At 41.0% G+C, this 15,603-nt stretch overlaps 1 protein-coding gene across 3 annotated transcripts; it reads right to left on the bottom strand.

Annotated features, from left to right (window-relative positions):
- Positions 1-395: 395 nt before the first annotated feature.
- Positions 396-14,854, bottom strand: LOC124043710 (sodium channel subunit beta-1-like). 3 transcript variants are annotated; one of them, XM_046362585.1, is made up of 8 exons: positions 14,474-14,854; positions 12,762-13,108; positions 12,393-12,614; positions 12,067-12,233; positions 6,649-6,886; positions 6,315-6,456; positions 4,731-4,805; positions 396-765 (listed from the first exon to the last, which is right to left on the bottom strand). In XM_046362585.1, exons 3-7 carry the CDS (start codon positions 12,439-12,441, stop codon positions 4,736-4,738), a joined length of 666 nt encoding a protein of 221 aa, XP_046218541.1. In that variant the 5' UTR covers positions 12,442-12,614; positions 12,762-13,108; positions 14,474-14,854; the 3' UTR covers positions 396-765; positions 4,731-4,735. The 3 variants fall into 3 exon arrangements, with proteins under 3 accessions (XP_046218541.1, XP_046218543.1, XP_046218542.1); XM_046362587.1 differs by having other exon boundaries at positions 12,773-13,108; XM_046362586.1 differs by lacking the exon at positions 12,762-13,108.
- Positions 14,855-15,603: the final 749 nt, after the last annotated feature.

The raw sequence follows: 15,603 nt of genomic DNA, 5'->3' as shown, positions 1-15,603 counted from the left end.
CTAAGTGTATGTAAACTTCCGACTTCAACTGTATATGTTAACTAGGCACTACATCATTTTGGTTAAGTAGTTTTGAGCAGTTTGATTAAGTGATAGTTAATTGTATTGTTAAAAAATTACAATAAAATCATATCAAAGTAAAGTGAATATTGCATTTTGAAGAACAGATACTTAAATTGAATATATATTCAAATTAAAAGAGCGATTTGATGCAGTGTTACAAGTGGCTTTGTGAATTTGTTTTGTTGTACTCAGTCATTTGAAAATGTACTTAGTTTTGAAACATGAGCCATTTTGATTATCTGTTTTGATTTTTGTGCTTAGAGTTGTGAAAATGTACCACATATTGTACTCGTGAAAATTGCACAAAAGTCAATGAAAACTTAAATACAGTGTGTGATAAAGCTCTCTTGATAACCATTTAATCAGATTAATTCTCTCACAATAACTCTTAATATAAATGTACATTCACTTTAGAGAGAGATCGATACAACCCAAAAAATACCTTGATGAAGGATTCATACACATAAGGATTCATTAGTTGAATTAGTTACATGCTTTTGTGTGTAATACATACAGAGGTGCTGATATCATGCTACTTTCAAAGTAATGATGTCATCATATCACATTTATCCATTAACGTAACAGGAAAAGTAATAAAAACTCAGAAAGTGTAGATACTGTGCATCTTCAGGATGTCTTCATGCGATCCAAGGGGTCGTATAGCTGTTGCGGTCAGTACATAGATCGAATCCCTTTGCATTCCTGAAAGCAGAAGCAAACATCAATAGATTACACATGGCATACAGTGCCTTCAGGAAGTATTCGCACACATGGACTTTTTCCAAATTGTGTTGTGTTACAGCCTGAATTTAAAATTGAGTAAACTAACATTTTGTGTCACTGGCCAACACACAATGCCGCATAATGGAGTTCTGTTTTTAGAAATGTTTACAAATGAATAAAAAAGAGCACATCAACGTACTATAGGCCTGTAGAAATATAGGTTTAAAAATAATTTAAATCAATGAATGTCAAGTTCCGTTACTGTATGTGTGGAAGACCATATACTGTAGTGTCAAATTAAAGGCAACATTAACATATTGAAGTGATGTCTTGAGTGAATATTCAACCAAAAAAGGTCAGGATTAAAAAGTCACATAATAAGTTACATGAACTCACTCACTCTCAATAATAGTGTTAAACATATATTTTTTTGACTACTTCAATTATATGTATGGTCCCTCAGTCGAGTAGTGAATTTCAAACACAGATTCAACCACAAAGAACAGGGAGGTTTTCCAATGTCTCACAAAGAAGGGCACCTATTGGTAGATTGACTATCCCAATGTACACTGCTCAAAAAAAGAAAGGGAACACTTAAACAACACAATGCAACTCCAAGTCAATCACACTTCTGTGAAATCAAACTGTCCACTTAAGAAGCAACAGCGATTGACAATAAACTTCACATGCTGCTGTGCAAATGGAATAGACAACAGGTGGAAATGATAGGCAATTAGCAAGACACCCCCAATAAAGGAGTGGTTCTGCAGGTGATAACCACAGGGCACTTCTCAGTTCCTATGCTTCCTGGCTGTTTTGGTCACTTTTGAATGCTGGCGGTGCTTTCACTCTAGTGGTAGCATGAGACGGAGTCTACAACCCACACAAGTGGCTCAGGTAGTGCAGCTCATCCAGGATGGAACATCAATGCGAGCTGTGGCAAGAAGGTTTGCTGTGTCTGTCAGTGTAGTGTCCAGAGCATGGAGGCGCTACCTGGAGACAGGCCAGTACATCAGGAGACGTGGAGGAGGCCATAGGAGGGCAACAACCCAGCAGCAGGACCGCTACCTCCGCCTTTGTGCAAGGAGGAGCAGGAGGAGTACTGCAAGAGCCCTGCAAAATGACCTCCAGCAGGCCACAAATGTGCATGTGTCTGCTCAAACGGTCAGAAACAGACTCCATGAGGGTGGTATGAGGGCCCGACTTCCACAGGTGGGGGTTGTGCTTACAGCCCAACACTGTGCAGGATGTTTGGCATTTGCCAGAGAACACCAAGATTGGCAAATTCGCCACTGGTGCCCTGTGCTCTTCACAGATGAAAGCAGGTTCACATGTGACAGACATGTGACAGACGTGACAGTCTGGAGACGCCGTGGAGAACATTCTGCTGCCTGCAACATCCTCCAGCATGACCGGTTTGGCGGTGAGTCAGTCATGGTGTGGGGTGGCATATCTTTGGGGGGCCGCACAGCCCTCCATGTGCTCGCCAGAGGTAGCCTGACTGCCATTAGGTACCGAGATGAGATCCTCAGACCCCTTGTGAGACCATATGCTGGTGCGGTTGGCCCTGGGTTCCTCCTAATGCAAGACAATGCTAGACCTCATGTGGCTGGAGTGTGTCAGCAGTTCCTGCAAGAGGAAGGCATTGATGCTATGGACTGGCCCGCCCGTTCCCCAGACCTGAATCCAATTGAGCACATCTGGGACATCATGTCTCGCTCAATCCACCAACGTCCGCCACGTTGCACCACAGACTGTCCAGGAGTTGGCGGATGCTTTAGACCAGGTCTGGGAGGAGATCCCTCAGGAGACCATCCGCCACCTTATCAGGAGCATGCACAGGCATTGTTGGGAGGTCATACAGGCACGTGGAGAACACACACTACTGAGCCTCATTTTTACTTGTTTTAAGGACATTACATCAAAGTTGGATCAGCCTGTACTGTGGTTTTCCACTTTAATTTTGAGTGTGACTCCAAATCCAGACCTCCCTGGGTTGATAAATTTGATTTCCATTGATCATTTTTGTGTGATTTTGTTGTCAGCACATTCAACTATGTAAAGAAAAAACTATTTAATAAGAATATTTCTTCATTCAGATCTAGGATGTGTTATTTTAGAGTTCCCTTTATTTTTTTGAGCAGTGTATGGGTATCAATACACACAGTCACTACAAAGATAAAGTCGTTCTCCCTAACTTATAGTAAGAACATCTCAAATAAGCAAAGAGAAACGACAGTCCATTATTACTTTATGTCATGAAGTTCAGTCAATATGGAACATTTCAAGAACTTTGAAAGTTCAAGTGCAGTCACAAAAACCATCAAGCGCTATGATGAAACTGGATCGCATGAGGAACGGTACAGGAATGGAAGACCCAGAGTTACCTCTGCTGCAGAGAATGTTCATTAGAGTTACCAGTGTCAGAAATTGCAGCCCAAATAAATGCTTCACAGAGTTCAAGTAACAGACACATCTCAACGTCAACTGTTCAGAAGAAACTGTGTGAATCAGGCATTCATTGTTGAATTGCTGCAAGGAAACCACTACTGAAGGACACAAATTAGAAGAAGAGACTTGCTTGGGCCAAGAAACACGAGCAATGGACATTAGACCAGTGGAAATTTGTCCTTTATTCTAGAGTCCAAATTGTAGATTTTTGGTTCCAACCGCCATGTCTTTGTGAGGCGCGGTGTGGGTGAACAGATGATCTCTGGAATGTGTATTTCCCACTGTAAAGCATGGAGGAGGAGCTGTTATGGTGTAGGGGTGCTTTGCTGGTGACACTGTCTGTGATTTATTTAGAAATCAAGGCACAAATAACCAGCATGGCTACCACAGCATTCTGCAGCGATACACCATCCCATCTGGTTTGGACTTAGTGGGACTATCATTTGTTTTTCCACAGGACAATGAGCCAACACTTGTTGTATTCGGCGCATGTGACAACTAAAATTTGATTTGATTTGAAAATGTATTGACTCAGGGGTGTTAATGTAACTAACAGTTTAACCAGTAAGTCTAAGTCGTTGTTTTTTTGTTTGAATTGTTTACGTGTTCGGTATGAGGGGAAAATGATAAGACAAGTGGAACTACGTGGCTAAGAACTGTTGTAACGGGGATTATTATCGTTGAAGGCAATCCTGCGCTGTGTTAGCTAAGTGTCCATGTCTTCGGGGGTAGTAAAGCTAGTAAAGGTTGAAGTGTGTATGTTAAGACGGTAACGTTATAATAATTAAGCATGAAGCGTGAATTCATGCCAGGAATAATACGTTTTTGATTTCCTCCCTTCTGCAATAAGCAGACAGTGAGGTATTTTTCCTTTATTCATGTGTTTAATCTGATACTGCTATAACTCTGGCTAAGCTGTTTGTGTGTAAGCACTTCAGAGTTATATCAAGCTAATAAGTCACTCGTAAGACAAGAAAGTTGTAAAAGTGTGCTTAACTGTATTTTCATTTACTTTATTGTTCTCACGGAGGGTGATAATTCTGACTAAAACTACAGAATAAAGCCACCAGGGAACAGCTGTGCTCGTGGTTACTGGAGTGAGCTACCGTTAATACTTATCTAAATGAGATATTTCTGTATTTCATTTCCATTACATTTGCTAAAAAATAAAATATATATGTTTCACATTGTCATTATGGGGTATTGTGTGTAGATGGGTGACAAAACAAATCTATTTAATCAGTTTTGAATTCAGGCTGTAACACAACAAAATGTGGAATAAGGGGTATGAATACTTTCTGAAGGCACTGTATCCTGCGCCAAGAGAGAGGTCAAGGAGAGTTGAACTCTGTTAGATGAAAATGCCTCTCAATGTGCATGAATCTGATAGTTTAATTGTGTAGGCTACTATGTGCTGTGCTGCATTTACATTGTTCATACTTTGAGTTTACTTATCTTTTTACTTGCTGATAGTAGTTTTTTTCATGACATACCTGGGTTATTCTGCCACTTGCACCCCTGCACAGTTATCTTTACTCTCTGAGGCTATAGCTAAATATTCTGCATTCCTGGAAAGAAAGGAGAAAGATAGAAATGGTTAGAATATCATCATCCGCTTATTACCTAAAAACCTGATATTTCATCTCATGGAGATTGATAGAGGACTCTAGTGCCCAAATACCTGTTTTAGCATAGGCAGAGCCATTAAGGACTTACACCATTTTGTCATAGTCAACTTCCTATGGATTAAGGAAGGATCACATAATTCCATGCAGGTCATCAGGAGGGATCAGCCAATGAATTATACGTGTGAGAAAACATTCCATAACTACAGGTGGCATTAAATCGCTAGGCTTTGCTCTATAACTGTTCAAACAACAAACACACTCCACCCTTTCAGTTTGTTTATTAACTCATAGTGGGACAGATAAAATGTTGCATCCTAACTATCTCTATGTTTTCATCCTAACCTTAATCATTTATCCCTCCATCTATCCATCTATAACCATTCAAACCACTCTCATTACTTAAAGCATTTCAATAAGTTAAACTACACTGCATATCTCCTACTATTCCTATGTCTATTCCACTCTTTTTTATCTATTCATTCATATCCTCTATCAATCCACGTACTCCTCTAACCTCTCTATCCATACAACAACACGTCTAACCTTCTTTCATCACTCCATCCATCCATAATAACTTTCTTTATCCTTCTATCAAGCAACCATGCATCCAACTTAAGTAACCAGATGTATTACTTTAATGTAGCAAAGCGAAGCAAGCAGTGTCGACTGAGCTAACATTCAATCAGAGACTGAATATCATTATTTAAATGGCAGCTTATTCAGTTTCGCCATTCAGCAAGCACCATCGCTTGCAACTGCTGTGCTTTTGCCATCCAGCTCCCCAGCCTCCACCCGCTTTGGTTCTGTTATTCTATCTAGGCGGGGCATGGCAGATACTCTGCTCCCTACCTATAGCTTGCTTTTGATTGTATACATTAATTGAGCACTTTTCCCACATTGGCAGCACCCCACAGAGCACAGCCTAAACACCAAGGACAAATGTTGTATCATACACATTTTATGTTCAATGAAATGTGATGTCAACGGAATACATGAGTTCCCCTCCTGACACTATATTTAACTCCAACGTCTTTTAAACTTGAATTTTACATGAGCTTTTAAGCTATTTAAACATACTTCTAGACTGCTGAAGCAAGCAAGCAAACGTTTTTCAGGAAAAGTACCTTCTTTGGCTTTTCTAGAGAGTGGAAAATGTGATGATTGTGAGACACAGAGATGGAAAGAATGAGAGAGAATGGGAGTGGCAAGGAAGACGAAGATCGAGAGAAAGACAGACAAGAGTACAGGGAGAGAATATTGAATAAGGAGGAACAGAGGAATTGCACTACTCAGCACTATGGAAGAGAGAGGAGAGAACACAAATCAACAGGATGGACAGGTTCATAACAGACAAGGGCAGTGAGATTTTACGTAGGGAGACCGTAATAGAGGACCTAAAACGAAAGGATACAGCTGCAGGAGAGGAAGTAGGGTTACAGTGTTACTCACGCGCTTTCTCTTAATGCTTCCTCTCCTGCAGCTGAGATCTTTCTGAAGCAGTATACCATCTCTATGTAGAGCCAAGCCTGTAGCCCGATGATGGACACATACATCATCACTTCAGAGACTATAGAGGCTGTCCCTCTGGTGGCTAGAGAGAGAGGGAGAGAATGGGAGAAAGAGGGGGGAGTCAAAGCACTCAGTAGGCACCACATAGGCTCTTAGCACTTACAAAACACTTACAAGCTTCATTTCAAATCCTAAATGTTTCCTAACAATCGGGATAATTGACATCGGAATTCAAATTGCTTACAAAAAGCATGTCTGTATTGTAATACTGAACCTTTAGCCACCACTTTCAGGTGCACAAGCTTGCTGACAACAGTCTGGTATTCGTAGAACTCATACGTCAAGAGCCGGTGGAAGTGGCAACTGTAGGTGCCCGAGTCATTGAAGGTGACATTGAAGAGGTAGATGGATGCATCCTGTATGTCTTGGCTCCTCTTACTGCCGTTCCAGTCGACGCGCTCCTCAAAGCGCTCATCCACAATGTGGGGGCCCTCCTCATCGTAATTATATATCTAATGACACAATGAAATCTGGGTTGTTCCCCTGGCACTGAAGATCTCTCGGTTCACTTCCTAGATCCCCACCCATACCTGGCAACATCCAAAGGATACAGCTGTGTTTTGAGAGAGGTCCCTTGATTAGGAAAGTATACCCAAAGTTACATACAGTAGCTGTGAGCATTCGGAAAGTATTCAGACCCCTAGACTTTTTCCACATTTTGTTACAGCCTTATTCAAAAATGTATTAAAAAAATATATATATCATCAATCTACACACAATACACCTTAATGACAAAGCAAAACAGGTTTTTAGAAAAGTTTGCACATTTGTGACTCGTTTCAGGAAACTAGGGATATGTTGAAGGGTCACTACTTCACAGGAGAGCCATTTGAATGTCAACTTTTTGATTTTATCAAAATGCATTTTTTTTTGAGAAATGCTTTCTGAAACATGTAAACTTCCATGTGCCTTAAAAACAAAGTTGTATGCCATCTGTAAATAAGAATAACATTGTTAAATTACAAGTCTAGTTGGTTTAGTCACAGAAAAAGACAGCAACCACGATTGGCTGAGATAATGAGTGGGCTGGACATGCCGAGAGATGAGTTCAGATTGGTCTGCAACATAGCATGTTTCTGTCTATTTGAGCTGATCAGTATGTGTAGGTAATCCGGTCTAACGAGGCTTAAAAAATATATATATATTGCGTAGTAGAACTGCATAAGTATGGCACTCCACTTTCTGGAAGACTGAGTTTTGAAATCAGTGGAATTAGAGTATGATAGCTAAGGAGATGGAGGAAACACCTGTCTCCGGATTACATCTTCAAATTAAGGGCAACCAGTGGCGCAGCGGCCTAAGGCACTGTATCTCAATGCTAGAGGCATTATTACAGGCCCTGGTTCAATCCCAGGCTGTATCAGAACCAGCTATGATTGGGAGTCCCATAGGGTGGTGCACAATTGGCCAAAGTTGTCTAGGTTTGGCCAGGGTAGGCAGTCATTGTAAAATAAGAATTTGTTCTTAACTGACTAGTTAACATTAGCTGGTTCACTCAATAACATTACATGCATAATCTTATTATTTGTATCTCTGAGCAATTTACTTGCTATTTATAGGTAGCTAACATTGGACCTGGATGGTTAGCTACCTGTAAATTCATGCAGGGTAGTAACATCATGAGTTGGGATTATGGTTAATTGTTTACCTACAGTTGAAGTCAGAAGTTTACATACGCTTAGGTTGGAGTCATTATTAAAACTAGTTTTTCAACCACTCCACACATTTCTTGTTAACAAACTATAGTTTTGGCAAGTTGTTTAAGACTTCTACCTTGTGCATGACACAAGTAATTTTTCCAACAATTGTTTACAGGCAGATTATTTCACTTATAATTCACTGTATCACAATTCCAGTGGGTCAGAAGTTTACATACACTACGTTGACAGTGCCTTTAAACAGCTTGGAAAATTCCAGAAAATGATGTTATGGCTTTAGAAGCTTTTGATAGGCTAATTGACATCAATTGAGTCAATTGGAGGGGTACCAGTGGATGTACTTCAAGACCTACCTACAAACTCAGTGCCTCTTTGCTTGACAGCATGGGAAAATCAAAAGAAATCAGCCAAGACCTCAGAAAAAAAGTGGACACCTCCACGAGTCTGATTCATCCTTGGGAGCAATTTCCAAACGCCTGAAGGTATCACATTCATCTGTACAAACAATAGCACGCAAGTATAAACACCATGGGACTGCGCAGCCATCATACCGCTCAGGAAGGAGACGCGTTCTGTCTCCTAGAGATGAACGTACTTTGGTGTGAAAAGTGCAAATCAATCCCAGAACAACAGCAAAGGACCTTATGAAGATGCTGGAGGAAACAGGCAGTTTCCTATATCCCAGTAAAGCGAGTCCTATATCGACATAACCTGAAAGGCCGCTCAGCAAGGAAAGAGCCACTGCTCCAAAACCGCCATAAAAAAGCCAGCCTATGGTTTGCAACTGCACATGGGGACAAAGATCGTACTTTTTGGAGAAATGTTGTCTGGTCTGATGAAACAAAAATAGACCTCTGGCAGTCTATATGGGGGTACTACATGGGTTTAATTCTCAGGCCGACCCTTTTCTCTGTATATATCAACGATGTCGCTCTTGCTGCGGGTGATTCCCTGATCCACTTCTAAGCAGACGACACCATTCTGTATATATCTGGCCCTTCTTTGGACACTCACAAACTTCTACAGATGCACAATCGAGAGCATCCTGGCGGGCTGTATCACCGCCTGGTACGGCAACTGCTCCGCCCACAACCGCAAGGCTCTCCAGAGGGTAGTGAGGTCTGCACAACGCATCACCGGGGGCAAACTACCTGCCCTCCAGGACACCTACACCACCCGATGTTACAGGAAGGCCATAAAGATCATCAAGGACAACAACCACCCGAGCCACTGCCTGTTCACCCCGCTATCATCCAGAAGGCGAGGTCAGTACAGGTGCATCAAAGCTGGGACCGAGAGACTGAAAAACAACATCTAAAGGCCATCAAACTGTTAAACAGCCACCACTAACATTGAGTGGCTGCTGCCAACACTCAACTCCAGCCACTTTAATAATGGGAATTGATGGGAAATTATAACAAATATATCACTAGCCACTTTAAACAATGCTACCTAATATAATGTTTACACACCCTACATTATTCATCTCATATGTATACGTATATACTGTACTCTATATCATCTACTGCATCTTTATGTAATACATGTATCACTAGCCACTTTAACTATGCCACTTTGTTTACATACTCATCTCATATGTATATACTGTACTCTTGCCTATGCCGCTCTGTACCATCACTCATTCATATATCTTTATGTACATATTCTTTATCCCCCTACACTTGTGTGTATAAGACAGTAGTTTTGGAATTGTTAGTTAGATTACTTGTTGGTTATTACTGCATTGTCGGAACGAGAAGCACAAGCATTTCGCTACACTCGCATTAACATCTGCTAACCATGTGTATGTGACAAATAAAATTAGATTTGATTTGATTTGAACTAACCGCCAAATGAGCTTCATTTACAACCCTCCTTCCATGGCCTCCAACTGCTCTTAAATGCTAGTAAAATCCAAATACATGCTTTTCAACCATTCGCTGCCAGCACCCGCCTGCCTGACTAGCATCACTCCACTGAACAGTTCTGACTTAGAATATGTGGACAACTACAAATACCTAGGTGTCTGGCTAGACTGTAAAACTCTCCTTCAAGACTCATATTAAACATCTCCAATCCAAAATGACATCTAGAATCGGCTTCCTATTTCGCAACAAAGCCTCCTTCACTCACGCTGCCAAACATACACTCGTAAAACTGACTATCCTACCGATCCTCGACTTCAGCGATGTAATTTACAAAATAGCTTCCAATACTCTACTTAGCAAACTGGATGCAGTCGATCACAGTGCCATCCGTTTTGTTACCAAAGCCCCTTATACCACCCACCACTGCAACCTGTATGCTCTAGTCGGCTGGCCCTCGCTCCATATTCGTCGACAGACCCGCTGGCTCCAGGTCATCTAAAGCTCCTCCTTATCTCAGCTCACTGGTCATGATAACAACACCCACCCATAGCACACGCTCCAGCAGGTATATCTCACTGGTCATCCCCAAAGCCAACACTTCCTTTGGCCGCCTTTCCTTCAAGTTCTCTGCTGCCAATGACTGGAACGAAATGCAAAAATCACTGAAGCTGGAGACTTAAATCTCCCTCACTAACTTTAAACATCAGCTATCTGAGCAGCTAACCGATCGCTGCAGCTGTACATAGCCCACCCAATCTCACTACCTCATCCCCATATTGTTTTATTTACTTTTCTGCTCTTTTGCACACCAGTATTTCCACTTGCACATCACCATCTGCTCATCTATCACTCCCATGTTAATTTGCTAAATTGTAATGGCCTATTTACTACTGCCTTTCCTCCTCACTCCATTTGCACACACTGTATATAGACTTATTTTTCTATTGTGTTATTGACTGTACGCTTGTTTATTCCATGCGTAACTCTGTGTTGTTGTTTGTGTCGCACTGCTTTGCTTTATCTTGGCCAGGTTGCAGTTGTAAATGAGAACTTGTTCTCAACTAGCCTACCTGGTTAAATAAAGGCGAAATACATTATTATTTTTTTAACTGGCAGCTTCATTAAATAGTATCCGCAAAACACCAGTCTCAACGTCAAGAGGCGTCTCAAGGATGCTGGCCTTCTAGGCAGAATTGCAAAGAAAAAGCCATATCTCAGACTGGCCAATAAAAATAAAATATTAAGATGGGCAAAGGAACACAGACACTGGACAGAGGAGCTCTGCCTAGAATGCCTGCATCCTGGAGTCGCCTCTTCACTATTGACTTTGAGACCGGTGTTTTGCTCTATGGACAATTCCTTCAACCTCATAGCTTGGTTTTTTCTCTGACATACACTGTCAACCTTATATAGACAGTTTTGTGCCTTTCCAAATCATGTCCAAGCAATTGAATTTACCGCAGGTGGACTCCAATCAAGTTGTAGAAACATCTCAACGACGATCAATGGAAACAGGATGTGCCTGATCTCATTTTCGAGTCTCATAGCAAAGGGTCTGAATAAATAAGTAATTTATGTAAACATTTTTATACATTTGCAAAAAATATTCTAAACTTGTTTTTGCTTTGTCATTATGGGGTATTGTGTGTAGATTGATGAGGGGGGAAAAATATTTTATACATTTTAGAACGAGGCTGTAACAAAATGTGGAATATGTCAAGGGGTCTGAATACTTTCCGAATGCACTGTATCTGCCTGTCGGCTGTCCCAGTGGCCCTAGTGATCTCTGAGATCTAAAATGTCATCCAGATTGATTCTATCTGAAATGCACGCAGCAAACTGCCATATTATGTGGTTTGGCATTGTGGTATGTGCGTGCGTGTGTGCATGTGCATGTAAGCGTGCAAACCTTTGTGTGTTGTGCCTTGTGGTTGTGTGCTTAAGGATGGGCTCTGGACCATACGGAGTCAGACAGGTTTGTCTAAAGGACAACGTAAACCAATCTGCAATGACGCTGTCGGTGTGATTGAAGCGTAATCCTACAATCTACTGCTGTGGCAGCAATTTGGACTACTATAGCAATCATAATCCATCTCAGATACTCACATGAGCAAATTCAGCTTCCCCTTTGGCCTTGAAATACCAGTTGACCGTGGCAGAAGCCTCCACCTCAGGCCTCATCTTACAGGAGATGCAGCCCAGTTTGAACCCTTTGCCTGCAACGGCCTCAGTGTCCGAGTCCACCTCTGAACAGGCCCCATGGCACAGGGACACTTGATACAGAATAGAGAAGACATGTTATTAGTGCTTAACATTTTGGTTGTAGAAATGGGTAGATTCATAATTCAATAGTACACTGAAGAATATCCATATACTGAAAGATGTGACTATACACATATGGTCAATCCACAACGGTGGTCAACTCCACTTACCAAAATGGGAACAAAGCAGAAATAGGAGCAGCAGTCGCACAGCAGACATGTCCTTAAGTGTAATATAGCAATGAAAGTACAGATCCTAGGGCTGAGAAGCCTAAAAAAGGCTCTTCTTTGAACACTTGATTGTAAGATATTCCTTTGGGATGTTATCCAGGAAGACGTTGTTTGAGCAAAGTAAGAAATGGTAGGGACTGAAGTTGCTTCCTCCAAAATTACCTTAGAAATAACAACAATAGAAGTCCCAACACCTTCAATACTACATTTGACATGATAAAATACTTAAACTAACACTTAATATAATAATAATCAAAATATTTGTCATCAAGCAGATGCTTTTATCCAAAGCAATTTATGCATACATACATTTTACTCACTGGTGGTCCCGGGAATGGAACCCACCATCCTGGCATTGCAGGTGCTATGCTCTTGGTGCTATGCTCTTGGTGCTATGCTCTTGGTGCTATGCTCTTGGTGCTATGCTCTTGGTGCTATGCTCTTGGTGCTATGCTCTTGGTGCTATGCTCTTGGTGCTATGCTCTTGGTGCTATGCTCTTGGTGCTATGCTCTTGGTGCTATGCTCTTGGTGCCATGCTCTTGGTGCCATGCTCTTGGTGCCATGCTCTTGGTGCCATGCTCTTGGTGCCATGCTCTTGGTGCCATGCTCTTGGTGCCATGTTCTTGGTGCCATGCTTTTGGTGCCATGCTCTTCTCTTTAAATGGGAAAAAAACTTTTCATCAAAGACTATTGCATTAATTAATTTACTTTGTTACATAGGCTACTGTTTCCATGCACAGTGAGGATACATGCAAGTATTATCATGAATATTTGTTTACAATTAAAGTGTTATTGGAAGACTCTGGAGCTTGTTGATTTTAATTAAATAATGTTCCTTTGAGTGGATGATTACTCACTCTAATAAAGTGTAAACTATTAAACGCCAATAGGCTAAGAACTGACCTTCTGGAGAACAAGCAGAAGAACAAGCACACATTTGTTGTTGTTTTGGCTCTGTACTCTAGCATTTTGGGTTTGAAATTATATAATGACTATGAGGTTAAAGTGCAGTCTGTCAGCTTTAACTTGAAGGTATTCTCATCCAAATCAGGTGAACCGTTTAATTATACATAGTTATTCAGGATTCTCTGTAATCACGGTAGCATCCACATTAATGTAGAAGGGGTTACAAAACATACTATATTCTTATTTACAATAAAAGGGACTCCACATTTACACACACCATTAATTTATATAGGGACACAAAATAATCTGAAGTCACAAGCTTGATGTAATCATTGCATGCTAGGAATATGGGACCAAACACTAAACGTTTGACTACTTTAATACACATATAAGGGAATTTGTCCCAATACTTTAGGTCCCATAAAATGGGGTGACTATGTACAAAACATGCTGTAATTCCTAAACGGGTCACCCGATATGGATGAAAATACCCCTGACAGTCTGCACTTTAACCTCATAGTCATTGTATCATTTCAAATCCAAAGTGCTGGAGTACAAAGCCAAAACAACCAAAAAATGAGTCACTGTCCCAATACTTTTGGAGCTCAGTGTATCGCTAAACTATAGCTGTGATTATGGTTATATTTTTCTATTGTTCCAGATCTTTGTTGACACAAAGTGTTTACAAATCTACACCCTGGGATTATCAGTTCCCTGAAGTCTTAATATCAATTACACTGAGCTATTATTATCTTTACAGGCTATTTATACCAACTGTAGTCTGATGTTCTATTAGAATAATAGGCCTAGTTCTAAATGATATTCACATGGTTATAAAGGCAGTGCACCACTAAAGATGGCATAGCTTTGAAATTAGTTTATATATTATGCTTATTTGAATAATCTGTCGATACTGTAGGTCTATTGCTAAATAGGCTAATGTAAAATCACATGCCACAGAATAGGCTACATTAATAATTAATTGCATGCCATATGAAAGACGACCTAGGCTACATAAGCTACATACCAATTATATATCTACATTTTTTTAGGAACACTGTAAATGTTTTATTGCACTATTTGGTTTAAATAATCATATTTAGCATTGTCTCACATTTTACTGCCCTCACGTTGTCCCTTCTGAAAAAAATATCCTCCTTATCCCGATTTGTCCGTTCTCCGGGGAAAAATGTGGGATATCCTTTCCTTCTGAAGGATCAACAAATTATTTAATGAAGCGTTGTTCTTTTGAGAGGCAAAAATTATCCCACGCATCAAAGGACTCTGGATATTTCTCACGGGCTGGCATTGCGAATAATACAGACTTCTTTCTCCCTCCTGTCTGGCGTTATTTTTTACCGCAGTGCATCTGACTGCAGCATCTTCCAAACTGAGCAGGACAACTGTGTGAAGCTAGCCACAAGGAATAGCCACAATAGTTGAATGAGGTTCGCCTTCACAAGAAAAGTCCTAGCTGTCCCAACACCTTACCACTGCTACAACTGGCTATCAGCGGAGCCTGGTCTGGCAGCGAAACAGTTCTTACAGCCTCTTTTACTGACTTAAAAAAAATATATGCCACGTCACCGTCCTGTTCAAGTGAGCACAGCACAACAAGGCGAGTTAAAAAATGTATTGTATGCTGCAGTATAAATGATATAATATGCCAGGGAGATATGTATACCGTAGCTAAGAAAGTAATACTAACCGTATGTTGTGTAGTAAGCTGTTAGTAGCCCATGTGCCTCACCCTAATAATTTGGTCTATTTTCATCTATTCATTTTGCCTACTGTTCTGACTTGGGGGTTTTGTCTGTCATGTTTTGTCTTATATTGTCTTGTCATTTTGCTTTTCCCTCTGTTCGTTTTCCCCCTGCTGGTCTTTTTAGGTTCGTTCCCCTCTTTCTCTCTCCCTCCCTCTCTCTCTTCTCTCTATCGCTCCGTTCCTGCTCCCAGCTGTTCCTATTCCCCTAATCAATCATTTAGTCTTCCCACACCTGTTCCCTATCTTTTCCCCTGATTAGAGTCCCTATTTCTCCCCTTGTTTTCCGTTTCTGCCCTGTCGGATCCTTGTCTATTGTTCACCGTGCTGTGTCTGTGTATCGCCCTGTCGTGTCGTGTTTCCCTCAGATGCTGCGTGGTGAGCAGGTGTCTGAGTCTGCTACGTTCAAGTGCCTTCCCGAGGCAACCTGCAGTTCAAGATCGAGTCTCCAGTCTGTTCTCGTCATTACGAGTGGAATTGTG

This window comes from Oncorhynchus gorbuscha, linkage group LG09 (genome assembly GCF_021184085.1).
Source record: "Oncorhynchus gorbuscha isolate QuinsamMale2020 ecotype Even-year linkage group LG09, OgorEven_v1.0, whole genome shotgun sequence".
In the NCBI taxonomy this organism is placed as follows: Eukaryota; Metazoa; Chordata; class Actinopteri; order Salmoniformes; family Salmonidae; genus Oncorhynchus; species Oncorhynchus gorbuscha.
Note: the sequence above shows the minus strand (reverse complement) of the source record. Positions and strands in the feature narration are given on the sequence as shown.